We start from the raw sequence: 23,153 nt of genomic DNA, 5'->3' as shown, positions 1-23,153 counted from the left end.
CAGACGGACGACGGACGGACGGACGGCCGGACGCCGGACGAAAAGCGATCACAAAAGCTCACCCTGTCACTTTGTGACAGGTGAGCTAAAAATAAGATACGAACCATATAAGTATATAAATTGTATTTTCAGACTGCATATATACATACATTCAGGCTGGCCTAGCTTTATATTGGTTGCAAATAAGGCATGTTACTTTTAGTTCCAATAGGTAAAGAGTGACAAAAAAAAACCTAAGGCCAACCTTAAAAAAATGTTTGTTTGCAGTAACCCGACCCAGAATTTTCAAGGTGGGTAGGTAGGTCGATTTTTTTTTTTTTTTTTTTTTTTTTTATGAACTGTACTCCCAAATAAACATGGAATTTCAAAATGCTGGACAATATATGCTTTGATAATCTGGTAACAATTAATAAATTGATAACTGAATTCTAATTTAATAAGACCTACATTTTATTTCATCTATTAACCTTTAACAGAACGAAAACAAAGCACAAGGCATAATTTTCTGATTCAAAAAAAAATTTTTTTATCCAGACCATGAAAAAAAAATTTGAGTAGGGGCAAATTTTGTGAGTCGGTCGGGTTACTGCAAACAAACATTTTTTTAAGGTTGGCCTAAACAAAATTTATAATATTCTATATGCAAGATGTTAAATAAATTCATTAATATTCAAAATTCATATGACTCTATACATGTATCATCATAATTCTAGCAGAGAAAATGTTATTTTTTTGCATATTTTGACATACCTATGGTAATTTTTTTGTGCCTTGGGCTAGGAAAAACATTTATACTTGACAATACTTAAGTTTTTTAACATCTTCTTATTTTTATTAAACATGAGCACGGCAATGTGGTGTTAATGTTCATCTGTTAAAACGACCACTTTTAACAAAATTCTAAGTCAAAAAGGGGCATAACTCCAAAAATATAGCTGTCAGAATTATGTCCCTTGCTAAATTATTATAACAACTGCCGGCTTGTTATGACAAGCAAGTATTTAAAGCTTCTTATTGATACCTTTAAAATTGTTTGAGTAATGGGCTACATTAAAGTTTTTTCACTACAGAGATCATTATAGCATGACCTTTCCTTCCTGACAAGCTAAAAATGGATATACATGTACATGTAATAGAAAGAGCATCGAAACACAAGGCTATCTGATTTATACGAGGGGGTGTAGCATCTGAATATGATATTTCCATCGCAATCCGTTCTCTGTCGTCACAAAATGTAAACCCCGGACAAAATGAACCAATCAATGGGCATGCTCTGGAGTGAGGGTTACAACTAATACCTGCACTCCAGTTAACACACTGTGCATGTATATGTATACCATTTAACTCTGTCACATTTTCAACAGAATTGTCCCCAAATTATGATACAAGTAATAGAAAGAGCACCGAAACACGAGGCTATCTGATTTGTACGAGGGGGCGTAGCCCCCGAGTATAAATCAGATTGCCGAGTGTTTTGGTCTTGTTGAAATTCTCAGTATAATACTATTACTTTAATTTTATCTTTTAAGAATGGAGCAGCTATAATTTTTTAACCTGTTCCTTTTTTTGGCATGGTATAAGTGAATTTCTTTTTCTCCTAAAATCTATAGCCTGGTATGAGATAAAACCTGGTCAACATGAAGGGTCATATGTGGCTATATTCCTGATTACTTGATGGAGGAAGATGTAATTTGCCTTCTAATTTCATTAAATTGCAGCACTAGCCTTATGTTAGAAAGACATTTAGCAGCACTCCACACGAAAAAAAATTCATTTCATATTTGGTTGAGCTTTTTATGTTACACAGACACTGCAAAGGTCATAAAGTACATTTGTGCAACTTCTTTCCAGCTTTACTGGAGCAGAAAGACCTCAAGTTCTCCACTTACAAACATTTGGGGTGTGGAGCAACAATTGCCTGTAAATCTAAATACATTGTATATTTGTCAGTCCCAAACAATAAACTCCCCATATATGTCAATAAAACCTGATATACCTTGTTATGAAAAAATATTTTTTTATAGATGTCTTTAATCATGTTAAAGTTAAAAACATAAAATAAAATATTAAGTGACATTACTCTTTAAATTGCTGGAAAGAGTTACAGGCCTTTGTCTATTTGCAAACCTTTTTTCTTATATCAAACAAATTTTAGTGTTGGGAAAATTAAGACAATTTCAATAAAAGAAGACAAGAAGATTACAGTTACTTAAGTATATCAAACTTTCTTTCCCTGAAAGGGGGGGGGGGGTTATAAGTAAATAATATAAAATTATATGTATACAAAATAGAAAATACACTGAGCTGTGAAAATTTAGGAAAAATGTACGTTTAAAATATCTTAAGAAACAAAATAAGAAAAAAAACATTGTATGTATGTACAGATAACTTTTATGTTAAGATAAATCAGTCAAATCACACTAGAAGGCAATTACTGCTTCCTTTCTTAAATTGTCATATAAACATATAGGCAAAATGATAAAACTGAAAAATAGAAATTATTTCAACTTTGCATAATCTTAATCTTATAACAGAAACATTTTGAGCAGAAAAAATTGGGGGTCGCTAAGCTTGTTTCTGAGCGATCTGCCCTTAAATTTAAAATTGTTGCTATTTCACTGTAAATTTAACACTTGAAAATTTCCACCTTGTGGAGAAAGAACTTGGGCACCCCTACTCGCAGAGACTTCAAGATAACTGACACGTGTTGAAAAACAAGACATTCCATAAGTTAGCTATATAGCTTCCATAATTTGAAAGAATTTAAAATCGTAAATGAGATTACAAACCTCACTGATTTGGGGGGGAAAAAAATTACATTGCTAAAATCTAAGGAAAGTATAGAATTTCAAGAGAATCATAAAAACCTTAATACTACACTGTTAAGAATACAAAACGGAGAACAAAGTTAAAAAAGTATTATACACTTCACTAGTGCAATAAATAAATAAATAAATAATTCATCAGAAAAGATGACAAAACAGTGCCACTTTCTTACCAATAAGTCTCCCTTGTTTCTCTTTTGATGAAATAAAAGAACATCTTTTGATACTTATAAAACTCTTTCTAAACAAATCTTGCTCAAATATGAATAAATAAGAATAATTGTCAATAGGTTTTAATACAGATCAAAGTTTGTTTGATTGATTGGGTTTTATGTCACACCGACACAGTTATAATAGGTCATAATGGTGACATTACTGCTATACTGGTGGAGAAAGACTTCCATGTATTATTTCAGGCAAGAACCGGCCCCTGAGTAGAACCATTGACGTTCCATAGCCAACTGGATAGCTTCCTCATATGAGGGCCATTGTCCCTGTCAGGATTTGAACCACAGTGATGATCTCAAATCAAAATGAATACTTTTAAACACAACACAAAATTAAACAAATTTAACCACAAATAGTTGTTACTAAAAACAAACAAACTAGAAACATAACAAACAATTGGAAACAGCTAAATGCCCCCCCCCCCCCCTACCTTAAACAAGGCCCAGTAGAGGAACCATGACCTTTGACTTACACACCAAAGGCTTAGTTACTATAAAAAGTGTTACAAGAATATAGAAACATTTATATATTTTATAATACTTTCTCATATCAGAGTGCCCAATTTTTTTTCTTTAAAAGCATCTCCAAGAATGAATGACAAAGATAAAACAAGACACATTACTTTGACATTCAAGTGTAACCTTCACCTTTCTAGCTGTCAACATGGCGTTTGTGTGGTGACAATTTTTGCTAATGTGCCACAAAAGTATGACAAGGTATTTCAAAATGAATTCATGAATGACAGAATTAATGACTGGATATGACCTATTAATTTACTTTTATGAAACTATACCTCAAAAGTCTTAGTGTTATCTTGATCCTTTAAGCTACAAAGTTGTTATCTCTTATCACAAATTGTGGTAAAGGTACCATTTATTATTACAAAATATGGCATTATGTGACAAAGATCTGGACTGGACATGGCTAGTATCAATACACTATCATATTTTGATTTTTCACATTCAAGTGTGAACTTGACTTTTGGACTGCTAAACTAAGTTTTTTTACAGGTCATCTTAACAAATACATGTAGTATATCAATACAAAATTGTTGGCTGGATACGACCTTTGAGCTATGGAGCAGATTCATGTGTACAAAATATCATCATTATATCAAATAAATTTACAGATAGTAAATTTCAAAACAATCCAGGAATGACAGAATTGTTGACCCGCATGAATATAAGTTCAGTTGTATACAAATTCATATTATGACTTAGGATCTACAAATGAGACTCTTAACTTTAGAGCAAGGGACCTGATTCTTGCATGTGACACATTGTTATAATTTACAAATTCATCTAAACTCAATTTATGAATGAAAAAGTTATGGACTGGACACAAATTTGAGACAGAAGGATGTACTGAAGGATGGACGCGACAAAAACTACATGGCTCCCCATTTTGTAAAGGCATAAAAACCCAAAGTAATTCATTCCATTCAACCCTCCTGGGACTGATATTTCTTTGAAATTAAAGATATCTTGTAAAATGGTCATAATACTCCCCTATCTAAAGGTAAATTATTTAACTGACTTACCACTAGCATCTGATGAAGCTCTTAAAACAACACCCCTTCTTGGTGGAGGTGGAACAGCTGGTTTGTCATCATGATGATTCCTTGGTGGTAATGCCGGTTCTCTTGTTGAAGCACTCAAAGCTGCCTTCACACTTTGTCTTTTCTTTGGAATTGGTGGAGATCCGGGAGAGACTGATGAAGCTGCTGGACCAGGACTACGACAGGGAGACTCTGGTGAACCAGAATTTTCACGTGTCAATTTATCAGTTTTCCTGTTTCTTCTTGGTGGTGCTTTAGGTGTTTCTTCACTAAAACTGTCTTTTTCAGCAAACTTTTTTAATATAATTTTAGATGGAGGGCTGGGAATAGGCGGTCTCTTACCTTGATAGTCAGAATTAACACTTTTTGATAGATCCATAGGCTCATAGGCATCCTGATTAAATCCCTGTATTGGATCATGCATAGAAACTGAAAAGTTCTGTTTTGGTCTTGTACTATTATCCACAACAGAGGACCTTAATGGATGTTGAGCAAAATTTCTTTTTGGAAGTTCAATCGGGGATTTATCATTGTTTGGCACTGGCCCATTTTCCAATAATGACAGTTTTAATATGTCTGAATCAAGATTTGTGGGGTTCGGCTCATCACCGGGAGTTGGAAAATCAGAATATAAGTTTTCTTCGACAGAAAGCTCTGTTTGTTCATTAGAATTGCCACTACATCTTTGAGAACCATCAGAGCATTTCTGAGATCCATCTACTGGTATTGTTACAAGAAGTCGCTCTGGAAGTTCTTTCTCTTTTATTGATTTCCTATTGAATATTTTAGATAACACTCCGCCTTTTTTATGGGAATGTGTATCAGTTCCATTGTGTCTCATTTCAACATGTCCATTACACTCATCTTTGCTTTTGTTCTTGTCTGGAATAGCAACAAAAAGTTTTTCTTGTCCTTTACTACAGCAATCATCATCCTCATCATCATCACTCTTTCTCCTCCTAGAACTTGAACACTGCCATGTCGCTTCATAGACATTGTCTTGGTTTGTACCATTCACTACTCTATATCCTTCTGGTAATTTAGGCGGCCGCTTTGGTTTCTCAGCAAGAGTTTCATAAAGACCATCATCCTCACACTCTGTATTATCACAGCTGTTTGAAACAGGCTTTTTAACAGTTGTATCACTGTTGTTTTTCACCGAATGCCATTCATTGTTGTTTTTCACCGAATGCCATTCATTATTATTTAAAACAACTACTTTTTCAGCATGTGTAGCATTAGCACTGTTATTGACAAATTTTATAGCCCCTTCACCATTGTTTCTTTCAGGAAGAATCGGGGCATCCCCAAGTAATTCTAAAGTAGGACTAACGGGTCTTTGACAACTTAATGTTGGTTTCAAGTAATCCATGTTCATAGATTTACAGTTTCTTGGTTTAGGTTTAGGCATACCAGTCACTGAATCAATCCTTTGAGGGACATCAGGTGGATTGTTTGCCTGAAAATCTGGCATTCTGTTACGTAACCAGAATGAGGCTGACACAAAATCAGAATCTTCAGAAGTATCAGCCTCTTGTTGAACTGTTGACAGATTTGGAAGACTTGTACATCGATCTTCGTCATCTTCAACATCTTCATTCTTACTTATATCTTCAGCGCTTTTTCTATGAATACCCTTTTTATCCCCTTTTTCACTTTCCTCGGAATCATCAGAGTTACCCTCAGTATCTGCATGATTATTAAACTGTTCCATTTCATTCTTATCCATTTCATGATCAAATCCTTCAAAATTTCCATACATTTCCTCTCTTCTTACAGTAGAGAGGGAGGCAAACACATCTTCTTGACCGTTTGCTTTATTTCTCTTTGGTAACCTAGGTGGAGGCCGTAGAGGTAAAGTTGTTGCATCACTGTTGGCCTCATCATTGTCATCTAGACGCATGGATGTAGCATCTTGGTAATCATGATTCTTGAAACATCAAAAATAAAAGAAACGAGTTACAACATAAAAGGTAAAATATATTTAGACACATCTGATGATTACTTTGAAATATCATTAAAAAGTTTACATATATTTATCCTGAAATAATGAAAAAGTAGAGAATAAGCATGTTACATATTGTATTTATATTTATCTTGAATGTACAGAATACACTGTAACAGTACTTAAATAAAGACACCTAAACGATATACAGTAAGAAATCCTTCAGTGAGATTTTTCTTTTTAACTTGAAAAATAAAAACAAGAAACATGGCAATGCCACGAAACCAGGTTTTCAATTATCATCATTGTAGATAAATATGTTGTATTTGAAATACAAATACAAGCAACAAACAATGTAACTATGTGCAATGTAAAACATGAATAATGTAGGAGGAATTGCCACAGAAGAAGTGTTCACTAAATATTCTGTATGAGGAAGAAAAACAAAGGGCCATAATTAGGTAAAAAATTATCCAATCACAAAACCCTGACAATATGCCCCAGGGCACTTGATGACAAAGCTTCTGTGAAAGTTTAAACAGAATCCGTTGAGAAATGTAGGATGAGTTCAGCACAGAAGAATTTGTTCACTAAATATTGATAATTCTGTATAAGGAAAAAAAACAAAGGGCCGTAATTAGGTCAAATATTATCCAATCACAAAACCCAGACAATATGCGCCAGGGCACTTGATAACAAAGCTTCTGTGAAAGTTTGGTCAAAATCAGTAGAGAAATGTAGGAGAAGTTGCGCACCGTAGAAATTGTTCACTATATATTCTGGTAAGAAGAAAAAAAAGGGCCATAATTAGGTCAATTATTATCCAATCACAAAACCCCAACACAATGTGCCAGGGCACTTAATGACAAAGCTTCTGTAAAAGTTTAATCAAAATCTGTTGAGAAATGTAGGAGGAGTTGCGCACAGAAGAAATTTACTATATATTCTATATAAGGAAAAAAATCAAAGGGCCATAATTAGGTCAATTATTTTGTATGGAAATTAAATTACTACTTTGTTTACATTTTAATATATCAATGACAAATAATTTCACAATAACTGCTACTTTTTCCAAAAAATAAGCATCTTACATTTTAACACATTAGAAAACACATTTTATCCTTTCTTATGAAGGAAAGATTTTATTCATTTCTGGGGAATAATGTGCCTTTAATACAGAGACCAATGATCAATTAATCTTCAAAAGTAATATATATCTTGTTTCGAGCAGCAAATAATTGTAAAAATGTTTTGCTTTATTTTATTTTTTTAAAAATAAATATTAACTTAAAACAGTATTAACAACTGAAAATCATGTACCTCAGCCTCGTCCCCATTAGTACTGGCCTCATTTTTGGCAATTAATTGTTCCTCGAAGGCAGGTTCCAATGGAGCCGGGTCAAAGGGAGGCTCGTCATCTATATAGGAACGTGTTGGTGTGTAGCTACTCTTTACTGGAAATGCTGTATACTGATGGTCCTCTTTCAAGTTTTTACTCTAAAATAAATAAATAAATATAGCATAAATATTTTCATTACTTTTAGCAAACTCCTCACAGTGATTATCTCCCTTCGGCAGATTGTAATCACTGCCTTCACAGACGTCACATGATGATGAAAGTCACATGACCTAACATCGAAATTCAAATGTAAATATCAACCGTTACATAGAAAATCTATCGTCATTTTTTTCTTTCTATTTTATTTTTAACTTTTTTTTACCTACATTTGAGATCTCTGTACTGATAAGGGGAGATCACTGCATAGAAGATTGTACTTTTAGTTGGGTTTATATTCACAGTCCTATGAAAACTTTCCAGAACCTGATGGAAGGGGAAGACCTCAAGTACCACTTGATATATCATTTCAGCCACAAGGAAGCACTTGAGAAAATTTTCAATTTTATAAGAATTAAACACATTCTATGCCTTCTTTCTATTTTATTTTTAACTTTTTTTTACCTACATTTGAGATCATTGTACTGATAAGGGGAGATCACTGCATAGAAGATTGTACTTTTAGTTAGGTTTATATTCACAGTCCTATGAAATCTTTCCAGAACCTGATGGAAGGGGAAGACATCAAGTACCACTTGATATATCATTTCAGCCACAAGAAGGCACTTGAGAAAATTTTCAATTTTTATAAGAATTAAACACATTCTATGCCAATGACAGTCATTTTCTATACTAGCATTTTCAGCCTTATAATTAGCCATTCTTGCTGATAACAGTTACTGATTTTCAATTAATGCATCAAATTGTATTGTTTTGAACTTGAATACAGGCTTGTATTAACAGAAAACATTGGAAACAAAGAGGAAGGGTTGAAATGTTAAATATCTCTCTCTCATACCGACACTCTTACAGTATTAATGGCAACTTTTTTCAGGACACTATATATTCATAGTATGTCCACTTATAGTGAGTAGTATTTAAATTATAACATATTATATCTACTTTTTGTAAAGTCAAAACATGTTTATTCTATTTTTACAAAAAGACCTTGTAGCAATTATCAATATTTTCAAATATCAAATTTGAGCATAGTATATCATTTTAACAAAGTGTTCCTATTAACTTCCCTGTTTTATAATATAATCACTGTACATAAACTACAAGGAAGTCTCCAATTTGGGAACAAAACTATAAAATTTTGACCAGTCATGACAAAACCAACATAGTGTGTTTGCGACCAGCATGGATCCAGACTAGCCTGCGCATCCGCGCAGTCTCTGTTCGCTTTCAGTTTATCTAATTGTAATAGGGTTAATAATAGGAGAACAGCATGGATCCTGATCAGACTGCACAGGCTGGTCTGGATCCATGCTGGTCGCAAACCCATTACGTTGGTTTTGTCGTGACGCGGCTCATTAATAAAATATGAAAGCCCACTTCAGTAATCATATTGTTCTTTTTTTAAAACTGAAGACGAAATAATCATGAGAATCCCCTGAAAAAGGTATGAAAATTATTATACTTTTATGTTTCACAAAATAAACTCCACTTACAGATTACAATGCATTCATACCTTGAAAAGAGCGTTCATTTAAACTTCCAGTGTCCAGAAGATCAAGTCTACACCAGTACAAAGTTAAGGTTAACCACACTCTAACTCTCGTATACATAAATGATCGACTTCATAAAGCTACACAAATATTCCCCAAGTTTTCAATCCATCATTGTTCACAGGTCTTGCTTTAGATAAGCATATTACATACTTAAATTACTTATGAACAAAAAAACTCCACAAAAAAAAACAAACACAAACTATATTAACATAACTCACCCGCAGTCCAAGGTTCCTTAAATTTCTTTCCAAACATCTACACCACTCTAACATATGTGCCCTGTAATCAAATTAACATATTCAAACTTAATCGTTAAGTGAATACACATTTTTGCCTGATTCTGTCACATTCGCCCTGAGGCATTCATAACAGTTGTCAACACATACCTTACTGTAAATACAACCACAATTGTTTGGCCATTTATAAACATAAACATTATCTGTACTGACAATTGCACTAATTAATCAGGATGCTGACAATTTTAGACTAGATTTGCCTGTTTCAGATTAGATGTGACTGTTTCAGCCTAGATTTGCCTGTTTCAGACTACTGGTAGATGTGACTGTTTCAGACTATATTGGCCTGTTTCAGGCTAGATTTGCCTGTTTCAGACTACTGGTAGACTGGCTGTGACTGTTTCAGACTAGATGTGACTGTTTCAGATTAGATTTGCTTGTTTTATGCAGACTAGATGTGACTGTTTCAGACTAGATTTGCCTGTTTCAGAAAATATGTTACTATTTCAGATTAGATATACCTGTTTCAGACTAGATGTGACTGTTTCAGATTAGATTTGCCTGTTTCAGACTAGATGTGACTGTTTCAGATTAGATTTGCCTGTTTCAGACTAGATGTGACTGTTTCAGACTAGATGTGACTGTTTCAGATTAGATTTGCCTGTTTCAGACTAGATGTGACTGTTTCAGACTAGATGTGACTGTTTCAGACTAGATGTGACTGTTTCAGATTAGATTTGCCTGTTTCAGACTAGATGTGACTGTTTCAGACTAGATATACCAGTGTTTCAGAATAGATTTGCTTGTTTCAGACTAGATTTGACTATTTCAGACTAGATGTGACTGTTTCAGATTAGATTTGCCTGTTTCAGACTAGATGTGACTGTTTCAGACTAGATATACCAGTGTTTCAGAATAGATTTGCTTGTTTCAGACTAGATTTGACTATTTCAGACTAGATGTGACTGTTTCAGATTACATTTGCCTGTTTCAGACTAGATGTGACTGTTTCAGACTAGATGTGACTGTTTCAGATTAGATTTGCCTGTTTCAGACTAGATGTGACTGTTTCAGACTAGATATACCAGTGTTTCAGAATAGATTTGCTTGTTTCAGACTAGATTTGACTATTTCAGACTAGATGTGACTGTTTCAGACTAGATGTGACTGTTTCAGTCTAGATGTGACTGTTTCAGCACCATACAGTGATAATATAAAGTCACATTTACATGTGGCTAAATGATTATGTGGTAACAGCTCTACTCTAAATCTAGAAAATTGTGGGTCCGAGCCCAATGGTGTCGTAACCATGACACCAGAGACATGACTCAAGTGCTGTTATTAAAATTCTTTGAAAACTCATTTGAGTGATTAACTTAACCTGTTAAATTTCTTCTGCCTGAGATTAGCATTATATTCATCAAATTAATTATTATATACACTGAAATTTTTCTTTTTGTTATCTAAAAATTAAGAATGAATCGATGAGAATATTATAATATAGATATGAATTGACACAGGTCATTGAATTTAAACAGGGGTTATTGCATTGTCATAGGTTATTTGTAGGAAAACCGGAAATTTTAAGTGCACTTCCTGAAGATTTAACTGTATAGATGTTGACTTGTACATCACAACTTGAAGAGATATAGAGAATTCTCACGTATGTTCATAAGATTAAAATTCTCAGAAACTCTCAAGATTTTTAGTTTAGATTACACAGAATTTGTTTAAATTATATTTTGTAAGAAGCTTTAAGCTTACAAATATTATCATTCGATATCATTATCCAGTTAGCTCAATAAGTATAGGTGAATTTGGCGACTTTGGTTCGATTTCTGGACGATGCAGATCACTTTCTCAGTGAGTGATCATGAAATTCTTTCTAATCATAATCATTCGCACTGTACCTCTGCATTGGCATGCACAGAAGTTATCAGTTCCTCGCTAAAGTGAAGGCAACTAGTACTGGTTAACTGCTTGAAAGCCAGCCCAGGAACAATGCGGTGGCTGAACTGTACTCTGGTAAATTTAATGTGGCTTACTGCTGTGATCCAAAGTGAAAATTACCATCACCATCACCACAATATTTTCCTAGAACCAACCAGTACTTAAACCACTGAGTGTAAAGTTTCTAGCCCCCAGGAAACAACTGCTTGTCCTTTTATGAGGATTGAACCCACACAGCCATCAGTCCTTAGATCAATATTCAAGCGTGTTAACCACTTGGTTATGCCACCACTCTCATGAATCAAATACATCGTTAAGAAAAATTATCAAGATTCTATTTAAATTTACATGTTAGATATGTTTTGAATATATGTAGATGGGGGGGACTGAGTTTAAGGGGGAGCCATATTGTGTGATTATACATCAGCTGTTTGTAGCACACAAAATTCAACACATCTTATTTTAAAAGGTAAATTAGGTTAACTGTGGGTTAAAATGAAAGATTTTTTTTAATAATACGCAAGGCTATGGGAATGTTTATTTCAAAAACGAAATGCTCACAAGCAACCAACTATAGACCAAGTACAAAATCTTCATTCAAGCATCATAAATGAAAGATTCTTTAATTATAAATATCCTTGAAAACTTATAACACGCTACCTACTTCAACAGACTTTATCTGTGTTTTGAAATAACATCGGAAATAATCGGTGAGATTTCATTTCACTCTAAAATATGCTGACCTGCTTGGTGCTGTAAGTTCAATAGTCCTGTCTGCTAGAAAGATACAGAATGTATAGTTGGTGTTTGTCCGTCCCATTGTATACGAGAGATTCTGGAATGACGAGAGATTGTGTGATTCAATGGGAGGCCCCGTAAAGATACTTTCTTCTTTGTCATAGAACTCCAAAAATGGAACTCTACTCCGCACAACAAACACATACCAGCGATTTGGTTCCAGTCTCTGAAAACAAGAAAATAGAAGGTTTTCATCATTTTGAATTATTGGAACAAACTACGAACTTTCTCAAAGTATTGGCAAATGGTTGAGGAAAACTGAAACTAACTTCAAAATGGGTTAATTGTCTTAAAAAAAAAAAAAAAATGTAACTGCTGATTATTAATAGTTAAGGGTATATAATCTTGTCTTCATTGTACTCAGATGTGCTCCTCACTGGTCATTATATATTTTTCTTTTATGCTAGGTTTTTGTTCCAGACAAAAAATAGAAATGAAGCCTTTGGCAAGAGGGGGCTTTTGACTGAAGCACAGAGGAAATTAAAGTCCCTTATTCAAGCTAGATATTAAGGCATCTAGATAGACATAAGCTACTTAGATTACTAGTATATTAGTTTCCTTACACAAACGAATTTAAAGATTCAAATACAAAATGTACTTTAATTGCTGTAGCATTTTATGTGATGATGTTAATAATGATCTGCTTATATAATTATAATAGGGTCAACTAGGTCATTCATGTGTAATGTGCTCTGTAATGTTTGTTCCATTTGACAGTCTGAAGTCCCTTAAACTGATAATGGACTGTTCTAATTTCAAAGCAGGGCAAGCCCATTACCCAAATTCAGGTGTAAAATCTTAAAAATTAATTTAGACTAATTCAAGCAAAGACTACTGAATAATTCTTCAATAATTGTTTCAAAAGAAATATTTTCCCTATAAAATCATTATCTTCATAGTTTCTTTCACCACAATATTAGCAATGGAATATAAAAAAAAAGTTTTGTAGTTTCAAGATGTGATGTTATTTATCTAAACAACATACCAGTCAATAAAATGTATTGATATTTACCTCAGAGAAACTATTCAAGTTTACATTTTAATCAGTGCAAGATTTATCTTTAATCAAAAGAAGTAACAAACTTTACTGCTACCAGCAATGTTTGAATTATTAATGCTCACTGTTAAGAACTATAATCATGCTATTTGCTATAAACAGGTACTCTTTTTACTATCTTTTTTTACTATCAATTCAACAGCCCAATGATCTATAATGCATTTTGTAAACTTAGTGCAGTAATGGGTTAAATCCCATTAAATTATATAAGGGGTTAACCCAGTACTGCACTTAGGTGATGATTTGTACCTATAATCATTCTTGAAACTTTGCATCATGTACTGGGTGTTATTATTACAGGTAAAACTACCCTCATAAATGTTATAAACTTGTGGAAAAAATGTACATAAATACATGTACCACAAAAAGTTTCTAGGTACATAATGACTTTTCTTGAGTTTTCTCTGCTACATAATATGTAATAAGCAACTGTTTGTCTAAAAGATTACAACTGTTTTTTACTAAATAATTTATGTTTTATTTTCTGGCAAGAGAGGGGATGTTTTAGTCAGACATTGAATGTCACTCAGTGACTTGCCAAATTTACTGACGCTCAGATTTTTTTATCGAATTGTTCAAGTGCATATTAGTCAATACCTTCAGTAAGCCAACTTTAATCTTCAAAAAAAAAAAAATATTTATATACTGAGTTCACTTTCTTAATCATTAAAATTTTCAGATTTGAAAAGTAGAAATATATGTATGCCAAAAGTCAAAAAAATAATAAGGCATTGATGCTTGCTATCTTTTTTAAAGATAGTGAGAGGTAAAACCCCTCATGGTGATTTTACATACCGGTAACCTAATTCAATATTATACTCAAATGTTTTGGTATCTAAGGTGTGAATCAACTTTTTTATGTCGTATTTATTGAAGGAATATAGATTGGGCTGGTAATCAATGTCTTTTGGTAATATTTTGCTTACATCAACAATTATTTGTAACAACTTTACTGGATGGATGGATGGATGGATGGACGGACAGACAGACGGACGGACGGACGGACGGACGGACAGACAGACAGATGGACAAACAAATGAATGACCGAATGAAGAATGAATGAACAAAACTAAATAGATAAAGTAAATAAATAATTCAATAACAATACAAAATAAATCAGTCAATCAATCAATCAATTAATCAATCAATCAATCCCAAGTCTGCAGGCTTCAACTCCACAGGTTGACCAATCTATTGTGAAAGTACATAGTGCACAGTTGTGGAGATATATTCCCTGTCATCCTTAAATAATTTGTTTGTACAGGAGGTTTAACTTGGAGTGAAAAAAAAACACATTTGCCTTGTTCCTGATACAACTATTATTAAATTGTTATCAACTAAAGACTCAAAGCAAAAAGTGAAACAACTGCAAATACTCACTTGTTTACAGTATAATATATTATCATAATAACAGCTATGTTATAACTGTTTCAGGAAATCTTGTTGTAATGTAATTAAAATGATTCACTGTCAGTTTAAGTGATGTGTGATCTAGCTTACACAATATTGACTACATCACATCATACAAGGATACAAACAAGATTTTTCTTAAAATTTCTTAAGTTTTCAGTAGATATCAACAAATATATTCTGCTCCTTGTATATTTAATTCAGTGATGCTATCAGAATATTGATACAAAGAGATCAGTATAAAAATAGGTCTGCATTATATGATTTTATATAACAAGAGCATTTTACCCTGTGTTAAAGGCTCGTCTGTTAATGGCAGCTATTGTCAATAACCAATTTGACAAAAAATTCTAATGTAGTAAAAAGGGGCATAACTCTAAAAATATAGCTTTCAGAATTATGCCCCTTGCCTAACAACTGCATCTTGTCATGATATTTAAGCAAGTTTTCAAAGTTTCATGGTAACTTTTAAAATGTTTTAATAATGGGCTGCATTTAAGTTTTTGACAACAACAATAGCTCAACTTTTTCTTTGATTCACAGATAAGCTAATAACTTGTTTTGCACACTTGCACTAATATTGTCCTATAGTGAAACAAAATCCTAACAATTATTTTGTAGTTAATATAATAACCAGCTTATCAGCGAGCATAATAAGGAACCAGTGTTACAGTAAAGTCAAATTTCACCCTAGTTTTAAAATATGATAAACAAGATCTACAAGGAAAGGCGGCGTTCAATGAACGCAGCCCCCACCCAACCCAGTAACAAGCGTCAATGGCAAGGAGCCCAGGAGGACCCCAAACAAAAATAGGACAGGACATAAGGCAGAGCACAGGCAGGCAAACCACTACATAGGAATAAATAATTAGTAACTGATAAGGAACTAAAAGAAAACAAATAAATAATTGAATATTAGGCCCATAAAGTCAAAAGGCACATGGACATGAGACCCGGGGAAGGGGGGGGGGGGGAAAATAGCCTAGCCTAAAAAATAAGGATATAGTGTAGACATAATAAATCTCATTCTGTACACTAACTTTTTCTGTGAACAGGATGGATATCCCCTCAGATCACTAATGGTACAATGATAAAAATCCCCTCAACAAAATAATAAGGCAAATAAAAAAACCTCAGCAACAAGTTACTTCTGCTAAAATTTTTTATCTACATGTACATGCATTTTGTTTCCCTTTCATTTCCTTTATACCCGTTGTTTTCTTATTGTTTTTTGTTAATTTTTGTTCCTGGTGGTTTATATGTTCTCTCCGCACTTTTGTTGCCCTTATCTGTGATATCAGTGTGTTGCCACTGGACCACAAATTTCGCTCCTCTTTGTATAGAAAATTATCAATTTTATACCTTAAGTAGAATTTCAAGATGTCATAAAATCATAGATTATAACAAGGGCTGCCAGTGCAAACAGCATGCTTGAATAATCTAATACTAGTGAGTGCATATCACAAAAGATAAAGTAAAATAATATATTAATATTTCTAACAAGATTACTCAACAGGGGGTATAACTTGACATAAAATTATGTTTGTTGTTGGTCTAGTTTTTATGTTGATTTCAATGCATTTTTGTTCATTATCTCCCTTAGTCCACCTAACCAGATTTCCTGGATAACTAACCAGTAATTCTCAATTCCTCCTCAAGGGTAAGACTACTAATCCTATATGATTTCCGAACCAGTTGTGAGAGAGAAATAAACATAAAACAAATGATCCTATAGAAATTGTCTCTTGCAAGAAGATTAAAATGAGCAGCCCCTACATTACAAATCTAAATCGTGTGTAGAAAAACCAACATACTGTATAAGTGGATATCTATGAGTCACAAAAATTTTGCGAATGTCAAGAAGTGGATGTTTTGCTTGCGGAAATATTTGCAAAAATATGATTTCTTGAATTCAATACTGTTTTTATGATATCCTTAATTAAGTAGGTACATGTACAGAATATGCCGTTATTGTAATCGTTCTATTCAGTTGGTACCTTTATTTTTGATATAATTGTTTGAACTATCCATTGATAGTTTGTAAGGTCCTGATCACACATTTCTTTGTCATATTCTAAAACATTCTTTTGATATATGAAAAACCCCTATTGTGTTAAAAAGTTTGCCTAAAAAGAAATAATTTTTGCGCGATCAAATATTTGCGAAAAATTACCATTCTCAAAAATTGCAAATATTTCATTGTCGCAAAATTAACCACTTATACGTATCTGAAACCCCCTTTTTGGTTTAATTCCCTTGAGCACTTAAGATGTCAAACCATTCTAACATCTGCTAGGAGGAAAAATGAGTTTAACTACTTCCTAGATATCATGGACTTTTAAAACTTTCACTAACAAAAAAAAATTCCTTCAGTGGCATGTAACTTCATCCATAAAATCCTTATGTCAAAGGTGACAAAAATTGTACATATATCTTATGTCTTTTTGTGTACTCATTGGTGGTCAAGCAACCAAAAATGTACAGGAAAGTAGGGCAGGGAAATGTTCTACCATCCTCGGAAACCCAGGCTATTTACTGTATACATATATTAAATGTTGTATATACGGAATGTGTACCGTGGATTCCAACGATGTGTTCTACAGGAGGAAAGTATATAGGCAGGACGTGTATAGATTCATTTATGTATGAATACAATGAACAATATTGTATTTTGCAGTCAAAATCTGCCTAACTTGGAAACTTTTCAAACTGAAAATCAAACAATGTTTAAAGAATTATACAACTTTTAGTCATTTTATCTCCTGTACAACTGAAAGATTGATTGAGAACTGATTTAGAGTAAAGAAAACTACACAAAAAATGTAAAGAACTATATAGAATCGTATTTCATTAAAATATACTGATGTTGACAATCTAACATTTTGAAAAATCTATGTTAATGTCTCTCGTATCCTGGAATGTTAGAGTACAGCAAACATTTATATCAAAATTTGAGTATTTTTTATCTAAAAAAAAATTGAATCAAAATACCCTATGCTATCATGTTGACAATTTAACTATTCTTGGATAGTTCCATGGCTCTAGCATCTTATAATATTTCATGTATAGTAAATACATGAGAAAAATTGGTCTCTGTATCAGCAAAGGAACAGACAGACACACAAGAGCACATCTTCACCCATCAAAAGTCATAGGGGCATGAAAAAATGTATAATTTTGGAGATAATTTCTTTTTCTTACGTTTAAAGGTCCAGATCTAGGAGAATTCACTATCGGTAACTCTAGGAAAAAGTTACTAAAAGGTAACTCTGAGAGAAATTTACCAAAGGTAACTCTTGAAGAAAAGTATCTCTATGCCTTACCTGCTTAATATTTTTAGCAATTTGTTTCGAAGCAGACGGTATAATGTCTGATGTCTGTACACTCTTCTTTAAATATCCTTGCATTAGAATATTTTCTGGTGAACCAGAATGTCCATGTCCTGTTGCCATGATTACAACACTTCATCTGCAGCTATTCTGTCTTCTTTACTGTAATATACATAAAAAGATCTATTTATAATCCCATTAACTGTGAGTTTAATTTATATATATATATATAAAATAGATATAAAAATATAGAAAGGGGGTTTGGTTTATTCAGTGTGTTACTAAGGTGTTTGCCTCACTACCTTAAGGTTATAGGTTCAAACCCTGAATGGATCGCATAGAGCAACTCTTATATGGATAATGAAGTTCAATCTTTACATGGATCAAAAAGTTCAACCCCTATATGGATTATAATAATAAAGTTCAACCCCTATATGTACAATAATAAAGTTCAACCCCTATTATAGATCACATTAGGTTCTACATTTATATGGAACACAAAGTTTGGCCCCTATATGGATCGGAAAGTTTGGCCCCTATGATGGACCAAAAAGATTTATCCCTTTATGGATCAAAAAGTTTAACCCCTGTATGGATCGAAAAGTTTAACTCCCATAATTAAGGATCGAAAAGTTTGACCCTATATGGATCATAAAGTTTAACCCCTATATGGATAAAAAAGTTTAACCCCTATATGGATAACAAAGTTGAACCACTAAATGGATAACAAAGTTTAACCACTAAATAGATAACAAGGTTCAACCCCTATCACATGGATCACGATGCTCATCCACTACATGGAACGACTAATCATATTTCTTCCCGTCTCAGTTTTGTCCAGTTTGCTGTATAGTGACAAAACCAACCATTTTCTTTCTGTTAAATTTCTACTTACAATACTATCTTGCTTTATGTCCAACAACTTTTGAAACAAGAGACTTTTGGGCAAAGCTAAAGATGACTGACCCTTATGAAGATATCAAAGTTAATATTATAAAAGCCAAGGATGTTTTGTGAAGTATTATGATACATGTACAGTTTTGTAAGTTAAAGTACTTGATAATCAAGCTCTTTCTTGTATCCCAACTTATAACATTTTAGTGTAACCAATGTCAAACAAGGATAAACACTTCTAAAATACAAAAAAAACTTCCCTTAATATTAATCTTACACAAATGTTGTGTACATGTATTTGTAAATATATATATAAGATACAAAGGTTCTTTACAAAATTCTTGCATTTCTATATAAACGTTCATACAAACCCTTGAAGATTTAAAATCCTACACAGCTAATCTTGCATGCATTAACTCACTTCCTTATAGTTATACAGTACAATAAATAGCATACAAAAATTTTCAAATCCTCTGAAATGATATAATATCTGTATCAAATTTACCAAACTATTGAATGTTGTCTAAATATTAAGGTGAAATAAGAAATTTCTAAGAATATCCATGTTTTATGCACACTTTATTTGAAGGTTAATATTTAAGTTTACTATAATTGTAATACTGCAGTGATCAGTTATGAATCATCAACTTTCTACTATCTGTCCTATAGCTAGCAGGAAGTAATTGAAACGTTTATCAACATTTCCTTACCATATGTATTTTGTGCATAAATGTACAAAGGCTTTACAAATAAACATGTACAGTGTGTGCACAAAAATATGAGCCGCGTCACGACAAAACCAACATAATGTGTTTGCGACCAGCATGGATCAGGACCAGCCTGCGCATCCGCGCAGTCTGATCAAGATCCATGCTGTTCGCTTACCAACCCTATTACAAGTAGAGAAACTGATAGCGAACAGCATGGTTCCTGATCAGACTGAGCGGATGCGCAGGCTGGTCTGGATCCATGCTGGTCGCAAACGCACTATGTCGGTTTTGTCGTGACGCAGCACAAAAATATATTCATTCGGCAATTATTTGTATCAAGTATGAAAAAAGCAAAACAGCCTGTAACTCAATGAAATCAAAAAACTTATGATTTATATAAAGTTATAACATTAAGAGAATCTTTTCTGTAAAAATGTTCATCTCTATCACTCTTGATAAGGCGTAAAAAGAAATTTGTTTTGTAAGGGTCACCCTACCTGACATAAAAGTATGCCTGACCCTACCATTTTTTTAGGTCTATAGAAAAAAAAATCACACTTTGTATTGTAGAGGTATATTGGTACAGACTGGTTTTATCGCCACTGTGAGTTACAAAAACTGCCGAACGTTCGGAATTGTAAGAAACAGTTAAAAATAATGCTCTTGTGCCATCCGGAGACATTATCACTGGTTTCAATTAATGTCAACATCAGACAATTAAGGGCTCATAGCTGATTCTAAAGGACAAAACAGGACAGGAACATTTTCATCAGATTTAGATGTTTAGATCTGAACAGGATTTAAAAAGAAAAAGCCTACCCTACCAATTCCTGGAGAGCTTTTTACCCTATCAACACACTTTTTTGGGGCACCTAATTTTCCATATCATGGATCAAATGGCAAGCTTTTGAACATCAGTCCTTTGTTAATTAATGAATTTTCAGACTACACTAATTTTTTAACTAGCTGTAATTTAATTTTCAATACAAAAATCAAACACCACAACCTTAAAGCATCCTTATAATTTTACCAACCTTAGATTATTTCAAGCATGAATAATTTATCATTATGGATATTTCTTGAGTATGCATTAACCGTGAAATCTTAATCAAAGAAAAATTTTCAAATCATAGCAACAACTTCGTAACAATCAAATAATGATAAAAGCAATAACAAAACCAAGTAAAATTAAAAAATCAAAATATAGAGAAAAGAAAAAACAAGAGCTGTCCGTAAGACAGCGCGCTCGACTTTTTTATTGCTTGCCAATAAAAAAAGTTTTTGCAGTAAAAGGCAATACCCTTGAATATTACAGCAATGTTTATATGACATAATTTATGGTAAAGTGAACAAGTGGATAGGAATGAATTTTTTTAGATTTTTTAAGTTTTTTAGTGCTTGCCTATAATACAAAACATTGACAGTTAAGGGCCATAATTCAAATAAAATCTTTGACAGAATTACCTTCTCCTGGACATGTTTGGGAATCATGATTGTAAACAAGTATTCCAACTTTCAAATTAATATCTCAAACAGTTCAGTCAAAAAGTGGACTGGTACTAAAAACTTAACCAAGATTCTAAGTCGATAAAAGGCCTTAATTTTTAAAACAAATCCTTGACAGAGTTACCTTCTCTTGCGTACAGATGGGGGTAATGATGTGAAATAGCATTAAAAGTTTCAAAGCAATATCTCAAAGGTTAAGGCAATAAGTGGATTTTACCCATATTCAATGTATTTTCTAAGTCAAAAAGGGGCATAATTCTGTCAAAAACCTTGACAGAGTTATGTCCTCTTGTCTGTTGATGAAGGTCGTGATGGTAAACAAGTATGGTCAGTTTCAAAGCAATACCTCCAATGGTTTTGAAATAAAGTGAGGTGGTACAAAAAACTTAACCAAGCTCAATACACTTTCTAAGTCAAAAAAGGGCCATAATTCTGTCAAAAACCTTGACAGAGTTATGTACTCTTGTCTGTAGATGGAGGTTATGATGGTGAACAAGTATGGTAAGTTTCAAAGCCATACTTGTAATACTTCTGAAATAAAGTGGGGTGGTACGAAAAACTTAACCAAGGTGTGACGCCAACGCCGACGCCGACGCGAGTAGGATAGCTCCCCTTTTCATAGAAAAGTCGAGCTAAAAAACAGCCGATGAAGTTTGATGATTATGTATTTTTATTTTTGCATTATGTATCAATATATTGTATATAGTCTGACACTTGTCAACTTACATGTACATAATGTACCAGTCACATCCATCAATTGAAATACAAAAAACAGCAATACAGTACATTGGTGTGAAAACATTAATACTTACAAAACCATAAACTATTTGACCTGTATGACATCCGTAATTAGCTACTTATATTTTACTGTCTAGGTTACTAATGCCTTGTAAAATAACTAGTGTAAACTAACAATATTGACAGTGAACAAAAGAACTTCTCTTCCAAATAATTTTTTTTCTTTAAGCAATAAATCAGGGGCCACAACTCATGCTTCAATAAGATGACACATCACTTGGAGATATTAAAGTGTGCACTATTGACAAAATTGAAATTAAAGTTTGTACAACCTAGCTATGAAATAACATTCCTTACAACATCATAGACTGGTAAGTTAAACATACCTGGTAATCAGTTCAAAATATAAGCAAGACTGTCCAATAAACCAAGAGTCCCAGATGCAGGGAAAGCACAAGTATGGGCCTAGTTTTCTTGTCTGGGCCCTGGGAATGATACATGTACATGTTTTTACAAGAAAATGTTTGAATGGTCATTGACTGTATGACTAATGGTAACATAATCCACTGCTCTTTCATGTGGAGAAGTTGTCAGATACTTGTGGAACATCAGGTCAGTAATGGAACATAATTCACAAATATTTATCAGGTATATAACAAGCAATTAAAACAGAAAAATGAAGACTGAGCAAATTGTCATCTGACTTGACCAATATCATGTTTTAAAATTGCTATCACATGCTCTGATAAACCCTTTTGGAATGCTAATAATGGTAATAAAATAACATTCTTTATTGACAATAGTTGAGTAGGGTTGGCAACACTCAAGTGACTGCTGGTAAGACAGTACAAACCTCCAAAAATTAGCAAAATTTAAACATCATCCAAACCAAGTTGTGTC

The 23,153-nt window shown here is 33.1% G+C and overlaps 1 protein-coding gene across 8 annotated transcripts in view; it reads right to left on the bottom strand.

Moving 5' to 3' along the window:
- LOC132751519 (uncharacterized) overlaps positions 1-23,153 on the bottom strand; it is a 50,682-nt gene that overhangs the window by 19,025 nt on the left and 8,504 nt on the right. For 3 of the 8 annotated variants that reach the window (XM_060741699.1, XM_060741701.1, XM_060741702.1), the window contains exons 2-7: positions 18,400-18,567; positions 12,555-12,775; positions 9,844-9,904; positions 7,877-8,053; positions 4,594-6,541; positions 2,999-3,019 (exon numbers count right to left, since the gene is read on the bottom strand). In XM_060741699.1, the coding sequence (XP_060597682.1) occupies positions 2,999-3,019; positions 4,594-6,541; positions 7,877-8,053; positions 9,844-9,904; positions 12,555-12,775; positions 18,400-18,528 (2,557 nt within the window). In that variant the 5' untranslated portion in view covers positions 18,529-18,567. Of the gene's footprint in view, positions 1-2,998; positions 3,020-4,593; positions 6,542-7,876; positions 8,054-9,843; positions 9,905-12,554; positions 12,776-18,399; positions 18,568-19,670; positions 19,992-23,153 lie in introns of those variants that run through there. The other 5 variants (XM_060741703.1, XM_060741698.1, XM_060741700.1 and 2 more) reach the window with 5 other exon arrangements.

Source organism: Ruditapes philippinarum, unplaced genomic scaffold (assembly GCF_026571515.1).
Source record: "Ruditapes philippinarum isolate M1 unplaced genomic scaffold, ASM2657151v2 ctg319_1_1_1_1, whole genome shotgun sequence".
In the NCBI taxonomy this organism is placed as follows: domain Eukaryota; kingdom Metazoa; phylum Mollusca; class Bivalvia; order Venerida; family Veneridae; genus Ruditapes; species Ruditapes philippinarum.
Note: the sequence above shows the minus strand (reverse complement) of the source record. Positions and strands in the feature narration are given on the sequence as shown.